General features: G+C 40.9%; 1 protein-coding gene across 1 annotated transcript in view; it reads right to left on the bottom strand.

Annotated features, from left to right (window-relative positions):
- Positions 1–18,756, bottom strand: part of SPRED1 (sprouty related EVH1 domain containing 1) — a 135,954-nt gene extending 117,198 nt beyond the window's left edge. The window contains exon 1 of the mRNA XM_012556756.2: positions 18,473–18,756. Within this exon, the coding sequence (XP_012412210.2) occupies positions 18,473–18,504 (32 nt within the window). The 5' untranslated portion in view covers positions 18,505–18,756. The remainder of the gene's footprint in view (positions 1–18,472) is intronic.
- Positions 18,757–21,590: the final 2,834 nt, after the last annotated feature.

Raw genomic sequence — 21,590 nt, 5'->3', positions numbered from 1 at the left:
CAAGAATTATCTTAGGTGAAGGGAAGGACAGTACACACCACAGGAGAAGTCAGCACAACTGGACTAAACCAAAAGCTACGAAGTTTCCTGAAATACAACCAAACACTTTGAGGAACAGAGTAGCAGGGGTGGGTGTTTGGGGACCATGGTTTCAGGGGTATCTAGGTCAACTGGCATAACAAAATTTATTAAGAAAATGCTCTGCATCCCACTTTGGTGAGGGGCGTCTGGGGTCTTAACGGCCATCTAAGATGCATCAATTGGTGCCAACCCACCTGGAGCAAAGGAGAATGAACACCAAAGACACAGGAAAGTATTAGCCCGAGAGACAGAAAGGGCCACATAAACCAGAGACTCCAGCAGCCTGAGACCGGAAAAACTAGATGGTGCCTGGCTACCACCAATGACCACCCTGACAGGGAACACAACAGAGAGTCCCTGACGGAGCAGGAGAAAAGTGAGGTGCAGAACTCAAATTCTAGTAAAAAGACCAGACTTAATAGCTTGACTGAAACTGAAGGGACCCTGGAAGACATGGCGCCCGGACTCTCTGTTAGCCCAAAAGGAAAACCATTCCTGAGGCCAACTCTTCACACAAAGATTAAATTGGACTATAAGACACAAAATGATACTCATGAAGAGTGCTTCTTAGCTCAAGTAGATAAATGAGACTAAATGGCAGCTCTTGTCCAGAGGTGAGATGGGAAGGCAGAAATGGACAGGAGCTGGTTTAATGGACATGGGAAATCCGGGGTGGAAAGGAGGAGTGTGCTGTCACAGTCTGGGGAGGGCAGCAGGGGTCAAATAATATATGTGTGGATTTTTGTATGAAAAACTAACTTCAACTATAAATTTTCACTGAAAGCACAATAAAAAAAATTTTTAAAAACTTCAGATAGAATTATACAATGAAATAAAATAATAAAGCATACTAAATTGTTTCATAATTTAATATGAAAAAAAGAGAAAAATAATACAAATGACAGATTATTCTAAAATTAACAGCGGATTGTGTAGAAGACCTGGTGGCTCAGTGGTTAAGAGCTTGGTGGCTAACCAAAATGTCAGCAGTTCAAATCCACCAGCTGCTTTTTGGAAACCCTATGGGACAATTCTACCTTGCCGTATAGGGTTGCTATGAGTAGGAATCGACTCAACGGCAAGGGGTTTGGTTTGTGGGCGTGTGTAGGAGATTAAAGTTAATTATTAAATATTAGAACCAAAAGCGCTAGAAGTCATCTGAGCCGTCTTACTCATTCTAGCAATAAGGAAACCAAGGTTTTGCAAGGAGAAGTTGCTTTTTAAAAGAAGACTACACATCGGAGTACATCCCCTTATCATTTGGGACACTTCATTAAAGAAATCGGAGAAACAACGACCTAACAGGAATTTGTCATCTATACTCCAGCTGCCACTCAAATCTGAAATCCCTGTAATTCTGTACAACTCTACACTGAAATCTACTCCTCTAAGGACCCTACGCCTTTCAGTATTATCTCTTATTCTATGAGATAAAGTGAACATAAGTTTAAATTTTTAATACCAACATGTAAATACGTCTTTAGAAAAGGACAACATCCCAAATACAGCACAGTAGTTTAGAACAGGGGGTTTTCAACCACAGTGGGTCTTAACCGGCATTGTTTTCATATGGAATAGAACACAATACAAATATGAGCCTGTGTCATGCACAGTGTGGCTAAGTTGTTTTATGAAAGGTGGTGTGTCTGTGTACATACACTGTGTCAAAAGATAAAATGTATTTGTTACTGTGAGTCACAGTCAAAAAGTTTAAAAGCAACTGTTTTAGGGCACAGGCTTTGGAGTCAGAAGGCCTTTACCAGCTTTGTAATCTTAGCCAAGTTATTTAATTTTCCAAACCCCCGGTTTCCTCATCTTTGTAAACGGGGGTAGAAACGGTACTAACACCAAAAGTAACTGTTGTGATATCTAAATCCATAAAACAATTTTAAGTCACAATGGTGGTAATTACTCAAAAATGAGGTGCTATTTAATTATGTTACTGGGGGCTATATAAAACCACAAGGTACTGAAGAACAAAAACTGAATCTAAGAAATTTGAGAATAAATTTCATTTATAAATAATCCAAAACAGAAAAAAATGGGAATTTCTGCCAATAAAACAAACAATAATACACACAGCTCAAGCATGAATACGAGACTAAACGGGCACACCAGCCCAGGGGCAAGCAAAAGAAGGCAGGGTTGGCAACCAATGTCGCAAAACAATATGTGTATTAACTGTTTAATGAGAAACGAATTTGCTCTATAAACCTTCATCTAAAGCACAATTTAAAAAAAGGGAATTTTTGGAAGCAGTAATTCATAACAAGAAAAACATACGTACTTTTTGAGTTATCCCACTTTTGTAAATTCATCTTAAGAAAACAACCGAACAGACCAACACAGCTATATGTAAAAAGATACTCATTACAATGTTAATTATGACAGCAAAAAGCTGGGACCCTAAAGTGTTCAGTAAAAGGTAATAGCTATACAGATTCATGGTACAACTTAATGAAATATTATAGGCATTAAAACTATGAATACTAAAAAACTCTGTATAAGCACAGAAATTCTTTACATTAAGCATATTATGTCAAAATGAATAATAAATATTTGTACACAATTTGGTATACTGTTAAAACAAGTAAAAATACACATGTATGGAACTAGAAACAATTGACAGTTGTGCTGGGTTTTTAATTGCTTCTTCTTTGATGAAATTATCATTCTTTGTCCTCCCCAAAACAAAGACAGTTCAAAGGATCCAGACCAGGTTCATTGTCTTCCTCCTCCTGTTGTCAGTGCTGTCAGGAGGTGATTCCCACTCATAGCGACCCTATAGGACAGAGTAGTAGAACTGCCCCATAGGGTTTCCAAGGCTGTAATCTTTATGGGAGCAAATTACGAGGTCTTTTCTCCTACAAAGCAGTTGGTGGGTGTGAACTCCCGACCTTCTGGTTAGCAGTCAAGTGCTTAACCATTGTGGCACCAGGGCTCCCTTATGGATCCTGTCCAAATTAAAGCCAACAGACTAAATGAAGAATAACAAACTTCTAGCTAACAAATTACTGCTAATCCCACTATTAATAGGGATCCCAGTTCAACTAGTTTAGTTACAAAAAACTAAGTATCTAAATCTTTAATAACTTAAATTTCCCTAAGCTGAAAAATTCTCCCTCTCCACTTCTCTACCATGAAAGCAGACTTCTGCCCTTCATACAGTAATATTTGAAAGCGCCTACATTCTACTTTCATAAAGATGGATTTTTTCCATCAAAAATGTGGGAAAGAGATGTTAAGTATGCTTATAGTACTAAAATGTGCTCAGGTATTAAAATGGCTTTAATAATATGCTCTAGAAATATACCCCTTTTATAACTAAACAGTTGTACTAAGAGCAAACAAGTATTAAGAACTAGCTCCAACTAACTGCCTTACTGTCTTGCCAACACTGGGACATGTAATTCTCTCTTACTTAGCCTTTGCCCAGGATGTGGAAGAAAGTGCTCACAATATAGATTTATATTATTTTTCTGCTTGCTGGTATTTTTAGATTTTAAATTTTTCTGAAAAGCTCCTTTATCATTTAAACTGAAATACAGTCTTTAAGCAGGTCAATACTCCTTTTTAAAAAGTAACCTACCTTCAGGCTAAATGAAAATGAACGCTGGTTATTTCATGAACATAGTACCTTTCTTTGAACTAAAAGCTCTTTTTAATATTCTCTTATCTCTAATCAAAAAAATATTATTGGAGGAGTGGTGATTACATTTATTTTACATCCCTCTGAAGTAGGGACATATTATCATCGTTTTACAGATGAAGAATCAAGCACAAAGGTAGGTTATGTGATTTGCTAATGTCTGAATTCTACAGTCAGCAGTAACCCCAGAATGATGTTACCTGTGAACACTAGGTTAGTTATAGAAATTTGATTAGTAATTTTTGCTTTGAAAGGGCCTCTCTAACCACATTAAGACTGGAGTATCCAAAGATTACAAAAACAGATTCTGACTCTCAAGGACAATATAATTTATGTGGATAAAACCCTGTAACATAAGTCAACATCTTGGTCCACCTTAAACTTAGTAAAACCCAAATCTGGATAATTTATTCATGTATCTTTCCCTCCACTTTCTAATTCCTAACACCCCTCATTCCTGATACAACCATTATTACAGGAGACCCTATCATTTCCAAAACTCTGAACTCCTCCCAGCTAAGCCCTTCTCTTTCCTTATCCACCTCTTCAACCTTCAATCCTGAAATGCTTGCTCCTCTCTTTAAACTGTGGAGGCAGGTGGCGGCATTCATAAACCCCACTCTAAATCACTCACCCTACTCTCACAGTGAAAACGTTAGAAGTGGCTCAGGATTCCTCTCCACTCCAACACCTGATACCACCCCAGCAACCTGAATATCCACACTGCTGACCTTTTTTTTTAAACATTAGAGTAGCTCCTGGCTCCTCCACTCCAACAACCTTCATCTCTGTTTCATCTCCCCTCACACGTCACCATTCTGAAGCCCATGTTCCCTGCTCAAAATCACTTTATCTTTTGATTTCTCCAGCTTCCTCTCCATATGCTCTTTAACTTTACTAAAACATTCAGTCCCTCAAAATAGCTGCCAATTCTATGTGTCTACCTATTATTTCAAACTTATTTTGGTCTGTAAAATCTAGTCTGGCCATTAAGTGCATGAGGTAAAGTGTGATGTAAATACAGTGCAATTTTAACCTCAGTTCTACACGTACTTCCTCCATGGTGGGGCTATAGGCAAGTTACTAGAACCCTCCTGAGTCTCAGTCAGTCACTTCATCTGTAAACGAGTAATGCTTATTAGCTCACCCGGTTGTTAGAAGGATTAAATCTAGCAGTTTCTGACAGGAAGTAAACCCTCTGACAGGCTTCTCTTTCCTGAGAATTACGCCATCAATTACCCACCTTTCCTTAAATCTTTTTTTCTCTTCTTGCCACTACAGACATCACCTCAGACAACAAATAATCTCAACTCCTACTTTCCTCTGAATAAGTATAATCTCCTCGCCGTCTCCACTTCATCATTTCCCATTTTCTCTTTAATCTACAGCAAAATCTGATTTCTGCACCCACTACTGCCCCTACAGTCAACATCCCAATGACAGCTTTCCACAATACTTAACACTGATGGACACCTTTTTCTTAAAATTTCTTTCCTCTTGGCTTCCAAAACATTTGTCTCTCTGAAATCTCCTGCCTCATAAGATTTTCCTGTCTTTTGGTGTCTCTTCTTCTAATCTCACTTAAAGTGTTGCCGTTTCTCACAGTTGGTCTTTCCATTTTACTTAATATTCTCTATGGGGAGTTTTCTACCCTGGTGGCACAGTGGTTAAGCATTTGACTGCCAACCCAAAGGTCAGCAGTTCAAAACTACCAGCCACTCTGTGAGAGAAAGATGTGGCAGTCTGCTTCTGTAAAGCTTTACAACCTTGGAAACCCTATGGGGCAGTTCAATTCTGTCCTACAGGGTTGCTATGAGTCGGAATCAACTCAATGAGTGCTTCTGCTTAACTGTTATTATTACATATGCTGAATACATCACTTCCAACTCTACCTTTTAACCATCTTTGGGCGCCAAACCTGTATTTATAAAAGCTGTAAGACGTTATCTTCCTCGATACCTAGTATGCAGTCACAAACTCAGATCAACATTGGATTATTTTCCCATGAAAAATCTGTCCCACCTTTATTCCCTACTTCATGTAAAAACATCATAGCAGCCCAAATTTAAAATGCTGAAGTCACCGCACACACTTCCTACTCCTTCCTTCACAGCCAGTGAAATAATCATAGTTACTGGACATCTGAACTGCCTCTCAAATTCTACCAATTCCAAATGCTCTGCTTCCAGTTCTGTTTTTGGCCTTGATTATCACCTCCTCCTCACCAATCTGAGTTCATTTTCGTCTCCCCCAATTAACTGTCCAAACGAGCCCCAGCAGTCAGCTTTCTAAACAAATCTGATCATCACATCACTTCCTCACTTAAAATGATGCTCTCCCCCAAGACTACATGATAAAGCTAGTGCTTCTCATTAAATATCTTTACTGGCTAAAGAAAGTTGTGGTGAGGGTAAGGAAGGTAGCTCAAACCACAAATTTTCTTTGAAATCTTAGTGTTTTATCTGAAAAAAAAATATTTGTTTCCTATGTATTTTTGTTTAAATATCAATGTTATTACTGATTAGTTAAATAAATTTTTAATTTTTCAAGAAAAACTCATTTCCAAGAGCTTCTGCCATCTTGTGATTCTCCCACTCCAGGCCTAGCCACCCACTCCTTGCCGAGGTTGCTAATACACAGTGAAGCATAAACTGAGACTCCTCACAATCTGACCTCCAACACTTTTCTTATCCATCACCACTCTTCCAAAGAAGCACATCCGAAAAGCTATTACCTTTCTTCAAACTTTTTCTTTTAATTCTCCTGAGTTTACTTTTCTCCCTCTCTTCTTGGTATGTCCTTCCCCCTTCCACTGTCCTCATCTATGGCTGACCCCTAAAATGCCACCTCTTTTCTTAAAGCCTCCCTTGATACACAACCTCCATCCTGCCTTCCACCCCCAAGTAGAATCACTCTCTCCCTGAGCCTTGAAGAACTTCATAAGCAGAGCACTCATCACATTTCAGGGGATCTGTTTCCCTAGTTGGACCGTGAAAGCAGTTATCAGGTTTTACTTATCTTTGTATCTCCAAGGCTAAGGAAAAAGTCAAGTGCCTAGTAGGCACTCGAATGTCACCAAACTGAAATTCCTTAAGTTACTAATGTGCTGTTCAAATGTATCCTGAAAAAAATGCAAGAAATTCATATACATAATTCAGCAACTAAATTTTTGGAACGTTAAATAATGTTTCTTACATATTATTAAGGAAGAAAAGTCCAGAACTGATCCCTAATTCAATCTCACACAGTATCAATGTAATTCAAAATAAAACAGATGTAAGTTTGGTGACTTTATGCTGACATTAATAAAACACTCTGATAAGGTAAAAGAATAACTTTGAAAAAGTGGCATCATAACAGTCATAATTCACTAAATTACACCTAAAGTATTAACAATCCTTCTACAATATACCAATATGGAAAAGTCATTAACAGATACCATGCATTTGTGAAAGTAATTCCTAGTCATGTGAACAGACCAAACAGGATATTCCTAATCATATGCAATAGTATCATTAAATACTACCAGGAAAACATTACACTCTATATTTCAAGTCATAATGGTCTTTATCTAAACTATAACCCGTTATACAGATAAAATTATTAAACTTATATTTTAGATTACAACGCAATTTCTAATTACTCTTGAATTTATTGAAGCTTATTCTTTGCACTCTAAATGTAGAAAGAAAATGCCTTGTAAGGTAATTCAAAAACTTCAGATACAAGGAGGCAACTTCCACCAATCAATCCTAAAGTAACAGGAATGATGATATATTTAAGGTGGGTTTCAGAAGTACAAAGAAAATCACTTCGGATTATGGAACTCTTGAACTAAAAGAAATCCTAAAGTTGACCAAATCCAACACTCTCATTTTAAATCAGAAACATTAAAAGTCTAATTTTGGGAGCAAAAAAATATGAACATTATTTCCATATTATGGACAGACTGAGTGACTAATACTGCATTTTTCAGATTTAAGATTGTATCATTTTCTCCTTAATCTTTGAAGATAACAAACTACATTGATTTTCTCATGTCGATCCATTCTCGCATTCTTCAGATAAAACTCGGTTTGACTATGAGGCTTTGTTTTGTTTTTAGTTCACTGATTGGGTTTGATTTGCTACTTCTTGAAAATTCTCAGCCATATTATCTCTAAATATTTCCTCTCCTCCTTTCTCTCTATTCTCTTCTTTCAGAACTGCGGTTAGCTGTATGTTGGACTTGTTCATCTTATCCTTCAGGCTTCTTAATCTTCCTATTCCACATCTCAATTGCTAGGTTCAGTCTTCTGGGACTCAGTCTACAGTAGGAGTTTTTTTTTTGTTTTTTTTTTAACCTTTTGTGCCACGAACCTCTTTTCAAGTCTGGTGAAGCCTATGGCTGCCTTCTCATAACTTAAAGTCCTGAAATAAAATACATAAGGCTACAAAGGAAATCAATTAAATAGTTATGAAAATATTTTTAATTTTTGTAATAATATATCTGCTTTTTTGTTAACATTAAAATACACTCTCTAGCAACAGGTGTAATAAGTAGTGATAACTCTAAATGATGTTTCAAGATAGCAGCAACAACTGAACAGCAATTGTACTACAAGAAAGAAAGCTGTGATTCCTACTTGTGACGCAAGTACTTCTAATACTATTATGGCTTGTAAGCATCACGAATACAGACAAATTTCAGTCAGACATTAGAAAGACTGTCATTTTTCCCCCATTCACGTTCACAAACACTTTCAATTTGAGGAACCCTTTGTCTATAGCAATTTAACACCCTGGCCTAAGATCCAATATTAATAAACGTACTATGTTTTCACAAAAATTGTCAATTTTTTTCATTTCAAATCATTCTCTGAGTGCCACAAAAATAAAATTACATGGATTTGTAACAACTTTGGTCCTGGACTCCAAAACGGGATGCAGTCATGACACAAAAATTGTCATATATATAGCAAACTAAATCTTACTTGTGTTAACAACTTCTTCAACCAATTAAATGTATTATTGCCCTGTAGTGTTAGACCGATGAGATTTGTATGAATAACCAAGTGAAAAACTTCCTTTCGGCACCCCTTGGATAACAAGTAAAACATGAGAACTGGCGTTTTGTTAGCATCTTCCTCTGAGAACTACTCAAGTTGCTGTTTAAGCCCAAGAGCTTTTTGGTCACTTATTCATTTACTAACAGTAGCCATATTTTAAAAATGAACATTGTGATGTATAATGCATTATCAAAGACACACAGTCATAAAGCTCAAAATAACAAAGTCTTAAATGATAACAAATGAACCAACTGCCAGATTTTCTATCTTGGTTCTTCACAATTCATTCTTTTATTTAATCATCATACTACCAGGTATCTACTGGAAGTTTTCCATTTGCTTAAATATGTCCAGAACGATATAAGGAAGTAAGTTAATCAATTAACAAGAATGTATATAATAAGGCTATCAGTACCAGTTGCCCTCAAGTCTTGATTCCAATTCATAGCAATCCCATGTGTGTCAGAGTAGAACTGCTCCGCAGGGTTTTCAATGGCTGATTTTTCAGAAACAGACTGCCAGCTCTTTCTTCTGAGGTACCTCTGGGTGGACTTGAACTTCCAATCTTTTGGTTAGCAGCTAAGTGTGCTAACCATTTACATCACCCAGGGACTCCATAATAAGTCTAGTGACTTACAATGTTTCTGTGACTATATTACTTTAGGGCAGGACAAACACCATTAGCACAGGAAGGATCCGTAAGGATGCTTAGCTCAAATTCTTTGATTTACAAATAAGCAAACTGAGGCCCACAGAGGCTGTCACTTGCCTAGGATCACAGAATAAATCAGCAACAGCTAGAACAAGAATGCACGTCCCAACTCCGAATTCAGTGTTCTTTTCACTATACTGTACCATACTGCATAAAAGATGTTAAGTTAAATGAATCATGTACAAATAGCCTTTGCATCATTGTGTTTCTATTTATAATACAGTACTTAAAACATTCCCGTTGGCAAAAAGCATTCTGAGTTTTTGGTTTTTTTTAAATTAATTTTACGTTACCATCCAGCACATTTCAAGGCATAGGCACTCTCCTGCTCTTTTTTTTTTTCCCCCTAGAGGGCAATTTAACAGAAAGTTAATCTCTTTTAACCCCACTTCTAGATTATCTCAAGGAAAAAGTAATATATGTAGATGAAAACAGGAACTCGGGATCAAATGCAGCATTGTTCAGGAATAACATCCATATCCAACAATGGTAGACTGATTAAAATAATGTCTATCATACACTGAATAGAAAGTAGCCATTAAAAATTACATCCTAGAAGAATATTTTACGACAGAAAAATATTGGCAATATTTTCAGCTATGCTAGTATCTACTGTGCAATTCCAGTCTGTTGAGAATAAACACATGCATATGCATAAATGATATAATACTTGCATAAAGCATTTATCTCAGTGCTTGGCAAACGGTAAAAATCCAATAAATAAACATGATTCATCATCCTAGAAAATAAAGGTTTGATCATATATTAAAATGTTGAAACTTGTTATCTGAGTGGTAGGATTGTGCATAATTATTCACTTTAGAGATCCCTCTGTACATTATTGAAAATAAACTATTACTTCTGCATGGGGGGTATTTTTTGAGATTGGCATTTTTAATACAGTTCCAGCTTCTACTGAAGGTTGGAGAAGAGAAGCAAACTCATACCAGCCCTTTTCCTAAAATTGACAACGCTAGTCAAGTTCAAGTTAAACAACCACATAAAAGAGGCCAGATTGCTTCCCTTTGCCCTTAAGCACTCCACAGTCACCAACGGCTGCGGCGTAAAATTACAGAACATGCTGCCTTTCAGTCTTTCCCAATCTATTTATCCATAGACAATTCCTAACAGTTCACACTATGGAGGAACGGGGAGGGGGGAGGAAGAGGGACTTAAGAACTTAAAATTGATAAACTGCCAGAGATATTAATTCCTAAATTTTTGATGGTATAGGTCTTTGACACACCACAAAGATCAAAGATGTTAAACATATCAAAGTACTCCAACAAGTATCCAGGACTGCACTAGGCAAAACAAAATATATTAAAAATGAGGTCAATTTTAGACTTTTCTTACTTAAAAGGGCAATTTAAGAATCTACTCCTTCCGTACTCTTTTTCAACCTATTTTTCTAACACAGCTAATGATCTCATACTGAAAAATTCACAGAGAACAAAAGGAAATACAATATGAGGCACTATGACTCCATTCCACCACTCATCTGACAGTTTGTTGCACTGCAGGGCTTGCATGCTGCTGTGATGCTGGAAGCTATGCCATCTGCTTTCAAACACCAGCAGGGTCACCCATGGTGGACAGTTTTCAGCTGAACTTCCAAACTCAAGACTAGGAAAAGGGCTGGCGGTCTACTGCCAAAACACTTGGCCAGTGAAAACCTTATGAATAGCAGCAGAACACTGTCTGATACAGTGCCGGAAGATAAGCTCCTCAGGTTGGAAGGCACTCAAAATACGACTGGAGAAGAGCTGCCTTCTCAAAGTAGAGTCAATCTTAATGATGTGGATGGAGCCAAGCTTTCGGGACCTTCGTTTTAATGTGGCACACCTCAAAATGAAAAGAAACAGCTGCAAACATCTACTCATAATTGGAAAGTGGAATGTATGCAGTATGAATCTAGGAAAATTGGAAGAAGAAGAAGAAAAAAAAACCCAAACCCACTGCTGTCGAGTCGATTTTGACCGAGCGACCCTAGAAGGACAGAGGAGAACGGCTCTGTACAGTTTCCAAGGGGCGGCTGGGGATTCCAACTGCTGACCTTTTGGTTAGCAGCTGTAGCTCTTAACCACGACACCAAATGAAAAGGAACGTATAAAGATCAATACCCTAGGCTAAAATGAGCTGCTGTGGACTGGTATGGGTCATTTTAACCAGGACAATCATGTGGTCTACCACACTGAGAATGACAAATTGAAGAGGAATGGCGCCACATTCATCATCAAAAAGAACATTTCAAGTTCTACCCTGAAGAACAACACTGTCAGTGACAGGATAATATGCATACACCTACAAGGAAGACCAGTTAATATAATTATTATTCAAATTTACACACCAGCCACTAAGGCCAAAGATGAAGAAATTGAACATTTTTACCAACTCCTGCAGTCTGAAATTGATCACACAAGATGCAATGATAATTACTGGTGATTGGAATGAGAACGATGGAAACAATGAAGGACCAGTAGTTGGAAAACATGGCCTTGGTGATAGAAACAAGGGGATCACATGATAGAATTTCCAAGGCCAACGACTTCTTCACTGCAAACACCTTTCGACAATAACATAAACGGTGACGATACACATGGACCTCTCCAGATGGAATACACAGGAATCAAACTGACTACATCTGTGGAAAAAGATAATGGAGAAGCTCAATATCAGTCAGACCAAGGCCAGGGGCAGACTGCTCAACAGACCATCAATTGCTCATATGCAAGTTCAAGTTGAAGCTGAAGAAAATTAGAACAAGTTTACGAAAGCCAAAGTAGTACCTGAGTACATCCCACCTGAATTTAGAGATCATCTCAAGAACAGATTTGACACATTGAAAACTAATGACCAAAGACCAGACGAGTTGTGGGATGACATCAGGGACCCTATACACGAAAAAAGCAAAAATTAAAAAGACAGGAAAGAAAGAAAAGACCAAAACAGATGTCAGAAGAGACTCTGAAAGTTGCTCTTGAACGAAGAGTAGATAAAGTGAAAAGAAGAAATGATCTAGGAAAAGAACTGAACGGAAGATTTCAAAGGGCAACTTGAGAAGACAAAGTGAAGTATTAAAATAAAATGTGTAAAGACCTGGAGTTAGAAAACCAAAAGGGAAAAAAATGCTGGACATTTCTCAAGCTGAAAGAACCGTGAAAAAAAAAAAAAAAAAAATCAAACCTCGAGTTGCAATATCGAAGGATTCTACGGGCAACATATTGAATGATGCAGGAAGCATCAAAAAAAACCCAGAAGGAATACACACAGAGTCACTGTACCAAAAAGAATTGGTTCAACCATTTCAGGAGGTAGCACATAATCAAGAACAGATGGTACTGAAGGAAAAAAACAAAGCTGTACTGAAGGCACTGGTGAAAAACAAGGCTCCAGAAATTGATGGAATACCAACTGAGATGTTTCAACAAACAGATGCAGTGCTGGAAACGCTCACTTGTCTAGGTCAAGAAATTTGGAAGACAGCTACCTGGCCAATCGACTTGAAGAGATCCATATTTGTGCCCATTCCAAAGAAAGGTGATCCAACAGAATGCAAGAATTATTGAACAATATCATTAATACCACATGCAAGTAAAGTTTTTCTGAAGATAATTCAAAAACGATTGCAGTAGTACATCCACAGGAATCGCCAGAAATTCAAGCCAGTTCAGAAGAGGACATGGAACGAGGGATATCAATGCTGATGTCAGATGGATCTTGGCGAAAAGCAGAGAATACCAGAGAGAAGTTTACCTGTGTTTTACTGACTATGCAAAGGCATTTGACTGTGTGGATCCTAACAACTTATGGATAACATTGTGAAGAATGGGAATTCCAGAACACTTAGTTGTGCTCCTGTGGCACCTGTACATAGACCAAGAGGCAGTCGTTCAAACAGAACAAAGGGATACTGTGTGGTTTAAAGTCAGGAACGGTGTGCTTCAGGGTTGTATTCTTTCACCATACTTACTCAATCTGTGTGCTCAGCAAATAATCCGAGAAGCTGGACTATATATGAAGAACGCAGCACCAGGATTTGAGGAAGACTCATTAACAACCTGCAATATGCAGATGATGTAACCTTGCTTGCTGAAAGTGAAGAGGACTTGAAGCACTTATTGATGAAGATCAAAGACTACAGCCTTCAGTATGGATTACATCTCACCATAAAGAAAACAAAAATCCTCACAACTGGATCAATAAGCAACATCATGATAAATGGAGATAAGACTGAAGTTGTCAAGGATTTCATTTTTCTTGGATCCACAATCAACGCCCATGGAAGCAGTAGTCAAGAAATCTAATGATGTATTGCACTGGGCAAATCTGTTGCAAAAGACCTCTTTAAAGTGTTAAAAAGCAAAGATGTCACTTTGAGGACTAAGGCGTCCCTGACCCACGCCAGGGCATTTTCAATCATTTCATACGTATGTGAAAGCTGGACAATGAATAAGGAAGACTGCCTTTGCATCAGCCTTTGAATGATGGTGTTGGCGAAGAATACTGAAAATACCCTGGACTGCCAGAAGAACAAACAAATCTGTCTTGGAAGAAGTACAGCCAGAATGCTCCCTAGAAGCGAGGATGGTGACACTATGTCTCATGTACTTTGGACATGTCATCAGGAGAGACCGGCCCCTGGAGAAGGACATCATGCTTGGTCAATAGAGGATCAGCAAAAATGAGGAAGACCCTCAATGAGACAGACTGATGCAGTGGCTGCAACCATGGGCTCAAACAGTAAGGATTATGAGGATGGCACAGGACTGGGTAATGTTTTGTTCTGCTGTACATGGGGTTGCTATGAGTTGGAACCGATTCCATGGCACCTAACAACTCCATTAATTCAACCACACTTATTGAGCACCTATGGACAAGCATTGTGACAGTCATACAAATGAATATGGGGAATTATACAGTAAGCACATAGATGTAAGCAAATAATCACACTATTACATGAAAAAAACAGCAATATAAACATGCATAAAGTACAGAGGCAATATAGAGGGAGGGAATATTGGGCAAAGAGTACGTATAGCATAAACAAGGAAACCTTTGGGGGAGAAATGATACACTGACAAGAAAAAGTTTTTTGAGGGGTAGGAGGGACTCTAAGCATGATAGCGTATTAGTTTTAAGAAAATATAATTCAAGATCATACAGTTTTAAGTGGGAAGGCAGAGGGAAATGAGGCTGGAGCAGGTAGGTAGTCATTTACCTCAGATTTACACAGATCCACTGAATTCAACTGATTTCTAAGGAAATGCTTATTATATAAACTACATATAAATAAGCATTAGTTGACTTAACATTACTCAGCTTTCCAATGCTTCCACTTGTTTCTAAAATGCTTTCCAATTATACATATTAATGTGTATGTATTCATATGTATACAAATATATAATGTATGGAAATATATATATAAATATTTACATACGCACACTCAGAATAACCTACTACTGGTGTATTGCTTATTAGTCACTAAATGATATAACCACAAATATTTGCTTTTTATTTATGGAAAAATGGTTCAAACCCAGATTATACCATACCAAGTTTATTACGACAAGTGACCTAATTCTCTTTAATTCTAAAGTCTAACATAATCTCAAGTTGTTACTTGAAATCTCAGTACCATTTCTGGCTAATGTGAGCATAATAAACAAAATGCTTAATATTTCAGCTATTTCACTGCTCCAAGTGCTTTGGCCTAACTGGCAGAAAGATGTAGTATCATAGATACTTAATATCAAACGACAAAGACCCTTATGTTTTACGTAATATGCCTTTAAATGTTTACAATTCTATATTAAAAAGGCTTCAACAATACAGTATGGCGTTACCTACTGTAAACATCTGACTGGAGTATTACAATTTCTGTGAAATGAAAAACTGCCTATGAAAATCACGTGTAGCTAGTTTCTCTCCTATTCCACACAAACTGTCTCGCTCTAGAGCATACTTAATATTTTTGCAAAGCAAGATTTTTTAATCACAAATTCGAAACAGTCTTAATAGAAATGCATTACTCCATTTGAAATTCCTTTCTTCCTCATTTGGTTTGTCCTTGTGCAAGACAAGGCCTTACACATAACAGATCCTCCACTAATTCTCGATTAAATATATGCTCACAATCAACCTCTAAGAGCTATCTATCTCTCTACACAGAGCTCTTAACTCCAAATAACGGCATGCACTAGAGGATTTCAGAATTAGGCCTCTAAAGGCCTTAACTGGATTTTAACCACAAACCTATTTAGGAAAGGTTAATGGTCTCCCAAGAAACTGATTTTCGCTTTTTTTTTAAAAAGGCTGAAATAGGTGAAAAATATTCAAGAGTGTTAAAAACAGCCTCTACTGTAATTAAATCCCCTTAAATTGTGGCTAAAGTGAATGGGGGGGGGGAGTACAGGCGGAGGGGGAAAAAAAACCTGTGAGGCCCAAATAAAAATCTGTATTACAAGGCAGTTTTCAACTATACCACGGTTTTAAAGGCTTCTGCCATAATACATCTCCTTTCTTTCTTCACAACATATATGGTTATTAATAATAAATTGCCATTTCAAAGCATTACTTTATAAATTAATGATGAAATATATAATTTGAACAAAAGTTACACTCCAAAGAGGTTCACGCTTTGTGGTTTAGTTAATGCACACATAATGGTGGCTCTAACAAAACTACCTACCAGATGAACACAGCACTATCTAATATAAGACATTTTTTAAAAGCAAAACCCCCAAGATTTTGTCCCCATGAAGAGTTAAAATCTCATACCGAAATATATGCTAACATACATTTACTTTTTATTATTCTTGTCCTAACAAAACTAATATATAACAAAGCTCCTAGACAATAATTAATAATGTGGGGTAAATTTGCAAAAACAGAATTCTAAAAGTCTGAGTGAGTGAGGTAATTTCGAAGTTGCCCCATACTAAATTAGTACCTTTAGAATTAAAAAATTTTCCCAGTAAAAACTGCCACTCGGTGTTTCAAATAGCAACATCTTTGGAGTTAAACTACTGGGAACGTTTTTACTCGTTTTAGTGTTACATCGGTATCATCCACTGATATCATTATACACAAAACCTGCACTTTCAATTTGTCCAGGGTATTTTTAAAAAGGCCCTTTAGAAACAAAATATTTGACCTATGTGTCAATTCATATTCCATAATTTGTTTTTCTATTAGCTGCAGCCACAAGGAGGTATTCAATATTTTTACCCGCCCCCCCCCCCAAAAAAAAACCTGGTAAGACGTCTTTTCCCATCTCTAAAATAGAACTTAACATTTTGATTCAAGCTACTTTCTTGAAAGAAGATGCCAATAAAAATTACCCTCACTCCCTTCAGGAGTTTTAGCAGTTTTTCTCCTAACCAAGAGTTATCTGAGATAAACTTCTCTATCTCCCTCAAAGTAGGTCTAATCTGCCGAAGGCAGTGAGACTGTACTGCACTGTGAATGGCCAGCCAGGTATTTTATGAATGGAGGCAATCACGTGATCCCAGCACTTCCCCGAACTGATATTTCCCACATAACTGTGTCAACACTCTGAGAACAAGAGTAGTTGTTAGTGTGTGCGTGTGTTTTCTAATTTAACCTAAAACTTTGAATTCTCTTTATTTTCCGAACTCGAAAATCTACACGCAGTCAAGCTTCGGATAGTTTTTCTTCGGAAATCCTTTCAAGATGTCCAAGGTGATGGATGTTTAATTATTTTTTTTATGAATGAAGAGTGTGCTATGCAAATGAGGGCGATTCACAAAAAGAGCGAGAACATGGCGGCCACTTCTGCTTCCAGGCTGCACTGTCACTGCAGAATTACCTTCTACACTCGCTCTTCCGAAGCGTGTTCTTTTGGGGGGCGGGGGGAGGGGGAAACGCGGCTGGGTATGTCTCAAGCTATTTTCTGTTCCAGAGGCCTCGGCTTTGGACTTTCAAGTTCGCTCAGAGGTCTGCTTTGAGGAATGCGCTTTATTTAGGGGAATACATCTCCAAGACTAGTCCTAGCTCCCTTAACTCTTTCCAACCCTCCACAGACAAACACAACTTGAACTTAATGGCAAGAAAACGGCATGCCACCATTCTGCACAGAATTAATCTTGTCTCAGAAGACCGTGAACGCACCATTGTGCCTCTGGGTAGCGAGGACGTGAAAGCAAAATACTTACAAGGCAAAGTATTTCGTTTGGAAAACCTAAGACGGCCTAAACAAGCAAAGACTTCAAACCAGGGTTCTCTAGAAGTTAATGAATGAAGTCATCAACATGTTCAGCAATGTAAATATTGTTAAGTCCACATCAACAGTGCGTTTTAATAGAGCCAGGGGGTAAAAATGATACTCTGAGCTCCTCTGAAGCCATATCCAGTACTGGCAAAAATGAAATAGAAGAGTCAACAGCCCCCAGACTCCAGGTGGCCTTGATCTCATTAAGTTCTCCAAACCCTGCCCTGGCCCCCATTTTTTACAAGAACCTTACAGGTCAGAAGTTTAGGGGGGTGGGGGGTGGGGGCTTAATCGGTATTTAAGAGTCACTGACTCATCGAATTAAGATTCGAGAGCACTCTTCTGCAGGAGGTGCTCCCACATATTAGGTGCCAAGCGAAATAGCTATAAACGAAGCGGGGTGAGCGTTCAAGGTATGCAGACTGCTATGCTGAAGTGCAAAAAGGACAGGCCAGGGGTCTCCCAAGCAACCGAGTCATTTCTACCCGCCTCCATCCACCCACATCCCTCCACCTCACCGACGCACGACTGCCATCCCACCCTGACAGTCAATACCCTTCCCCCGAAGAATGCAACTCAACCAGGGGGGCTGCCATGAAATTAAACGGCTACAGAAATCAAACGTTATCTCCAGCACAAGGTGCACGGACTCTGGGAGGCTGCAAGCTTTCCCGCACGTGAGCCTCCGAGGGGTCTGGGGGAGCGCCGAGGGCGGCGGGGGGATTAACCGAGCGCAATGGGGCGCTTACTCGTTGTCAGAAGTCGCCGTCTCCTCGCTCATCTTTCCCTCACCGTGATCCGATCTGGAGCTGGAGGAGGAACAGCGGGCGGAGGAGCAGCGGCAGCACCGAGGGGCAGCGGCTCAGGGGCCTCACCATGGTGGATGCCTCACCCGGAACGGTGCCCCCCTAGCCGGGAACCCCGGCCACCCCCGCAGGGGGGTGGCGGCAGCAACCTCCGCCGTGGCGACCCCAGCCTCTTCCCCCGCCTCAGCGCCCAGCCAAGAGATCCGGGAGGACGAGGAGGCTGCGTGCAAGGAAGAAGGTAGGGCTGCAAGGCGAACCGGAGGGCTTCTCCTCCGTGCACTGGGGTGGAGCGCGGCGGGGTCCGGCCAGGAAGAGCGGGCGGGCGCCGAAGCCGGGAGCAGAGGCGGCGCTTCCTTCAGGGATGCGGCGAGGAGGAAGCGGCGCTCCGCTCGGTGGGGGCCGGCGGGGGGGTGCCGAGCCGAGGCTCCGGGCGGCGGCGGCGGCGCGGTCCTTCCGGAGCCCGGCCCACCATCTCCCGACTCGCCGCCTGCTCAGTCCCGGGCGGCGACTGGGTCGGTCCTCAGGAACGAGCAGAGCCGGGCGAGGGTCCCCAAGGCGGCGGCGGCGGCGGCGGCGGATTCCTCCAGACGCGCTCCAGCTGGGAGTCCTCCTGAAGGCGGAGGCGGGGGCGGGGGGAAGGCGAGCCGATCGCCCCCTCTCGGGCCGGGCAGGGAGAAGAACGGGTGGGCCCCGGGCGGCCGGATCCCGAGAAGCAGCGAGGAACGCGGCCGCACGTCCCCCGCCAGCCGCTGCCCACCAGCCGCTCCGCGGGCCAGCTCCTCACACCCGCGAGGGGGAGCCGCGACGGGGGCGGCGGAAGCGCTCACGCCGCCCGCTCCTTCCGCCGCCACCGCTGCCCGAGCCGGGGGCGCCCGCGGGAGAAGGAGGCGAAGTAGTCCCTCGCGACTCGTCCCGGTAGCCTGCTTCCCCGTCGGGCCAGAGCGGGCAGAGGGTGGGGGTGCCGAGCTGGGTGCCCGGGCTGTGAGAGTGTGTTGGTAGGAGGACTAAAAACTGCGGCCTCCGGGCGAATCACTGCAACTTGAAGTCGTGTGCAGCATAGCAAGTTTCAGGAAAGTAGTTCCCTCCTCCCTTCATTTCCCAAATCGTTGTCGAGCCACTTGAGCGGGGAAAGGAGGAGGGAGGCGGAGGGATATGCGATCGCTTCGTGCTCGTGTGCTTGCACGCTGCGAAAGGGGGCGGGGGTGTGAGCTGCAAGGGGAGCTGCTTGGGAGGCTGCATTGTTGCGGCACGTTACTCCCCGTTACTCGGTTTGGAATATGCAGTTGCTTGAACGAAGAGACTAGAGAGAGAGTACGCTCAAGAAATTCGGAGGTTACTCTGTTCTGCTGTGTATGTGGGTGTGTGTGCGCGCGCGCGCGCGTGTGTTTTCCTTGCAGAGCAAAGAATGAAACTGGCTCGAGTTCATATGTAGTTGGTGGGGGTTAGAGGAGGGACTGCAGAGAGCTCCGCCTGCTGTCCCTCTCGTTGCATTGCTGCAGTCCTCTAGCTGCATGCAAAAACCAGAGAGAATTAGTTTTAATACCTCGCTCCTCAGATTCTTATCTGCGCAAGGGGTATTCGCCGTGCAGGGCATTCATCTCCGAAAGCTGTAGTGGTTGTTAATGGAGAACGACTTCCATTGAAGCCCAGGGTAGACGGGTTACATGAATCTGGCGCAGCCAGAAGCACAGGAAATAACTCCCGCTGCGAATGAGGTTGCATAACTATAGCGCAGGAGATGCCTCTGTGGCACGAACTGCTCCAAACCGAGGCAGAAGGATTGTTGAATAGGCAGCTGTCACGTTTGCATTGTTAAGAGGACAATGTATGCATTCTTCTCCAAAGGTTTTTGCACGGAAACCTGCTGGCGTTGCGGACTAGGGCCCAGGATCTGCCGGACCTCAGGAGCTCCTGGCTCTTCAAATTCCATTATTCCTTCTCTCCTAGAAAGCCTATATGATTCAGCCTGGGGACTGAATCCCAATTGCTCCCAAGTTTCTGACGCATCTCCCCAGGTATCAGGCTTGCTCTGTGCGCAATGCTTTTCTCTTCATTCTCAAGATTTGTGCGATCTAAGAATGAAGGTTTCTGCTCCTGCCACCTTGAGGGGTAGAACGATTCCAAGGCAGAAAGAAGTGGGAGAACCTTCCAAACAAGCCAGCACTCCTTTTCTGCCATCCGTCTCCAGAAGTTTCAGGAATGCTGTTGTCTGGTAGAAAAGATACACTACCCTGTTAACGGTGTTTTGCATGTAGTAAGTGCTTAATAAATGTTTGATGAATGAATGAATGTTTGGCAATGACTAATTCAGTCTGCCCCAAAAAAACATCCCGTTGATTTCTGAGCCTTCTTTATGTAATGAGTGGATTGCTTCCTGTCTCGGCAGCAGCATTGTCCTTGCTCAAATGGAGGAAGGGATGATACTGGTGGCAGGAAGAGGTGAGGGGGGTCTACGTTAGTCAGATGTGACTTCTTACTCTGCCTTTTTGAACTAGTTCCTGCAGAGGGCCTGTAACCGGGAATGCTATACTGGCCTCTCTTTCCAGTAAGTACAGCTAACCACTTCAGTTGCTTGGGTTTGAATCAAGTCCCATCAGCTCAGTGTGCTCTTATGCAAGGTACTTGAACTCTGTGCCTGTGTAAAATGGAGATACCTAACTCATAGTTGTAATGATTAATGAAGATATAGCATACACAAAGCACTTAGTACAGATTGTTATTTTGAAAAATGGAGAAATAGAGTACATGGCAAGGTGGTGGCAGTGGCTCTGAAGGTTCTACATTCTTTGAATGTAAAGCATTCAGTATCTTTGTTCATTCCTTCAAAACATAACTGTCAGGTGTTGTTAGACACACGGCTTGGCCCTTGATAAGCCATTAATAAATAGCTGTCAGAGTTTTTATGATTAAGTACAAGGAGCAGGCAGTGGTGATTCGATGGTAGAATTCTCACCTCCCATGCAGAGACTGGGGTTTGACTCTCAGCTGATGCACTTCAAACGCAGCCACAACTCATTTGTCAATGGAGGCTTGCATGTTGCTATGATACTTCCAGGTTTCA

The sequence above is a fragment of the Trichechus manatus genome, unplaced genomic scaffold (genome assembly GCF_000243295.1).
Source record: "Trichechus manatus latirostris isolate Lorelei unplaced genomic scaffold, TriManLat1.0 scaffold00076, whole genome shotgun sequence".
Taxonomy (NCBI): Eukaryota; Metazoa; Chordata; class Mammalia; order Sirenia; family Trichechidae; genus Trichechus; species Trichechus manatus.
The sequence above is the reverse complement of the archived record's forward strand: the minus strand, read 5'-3'. Positions and strand labels throughout refer to the sequence as shown.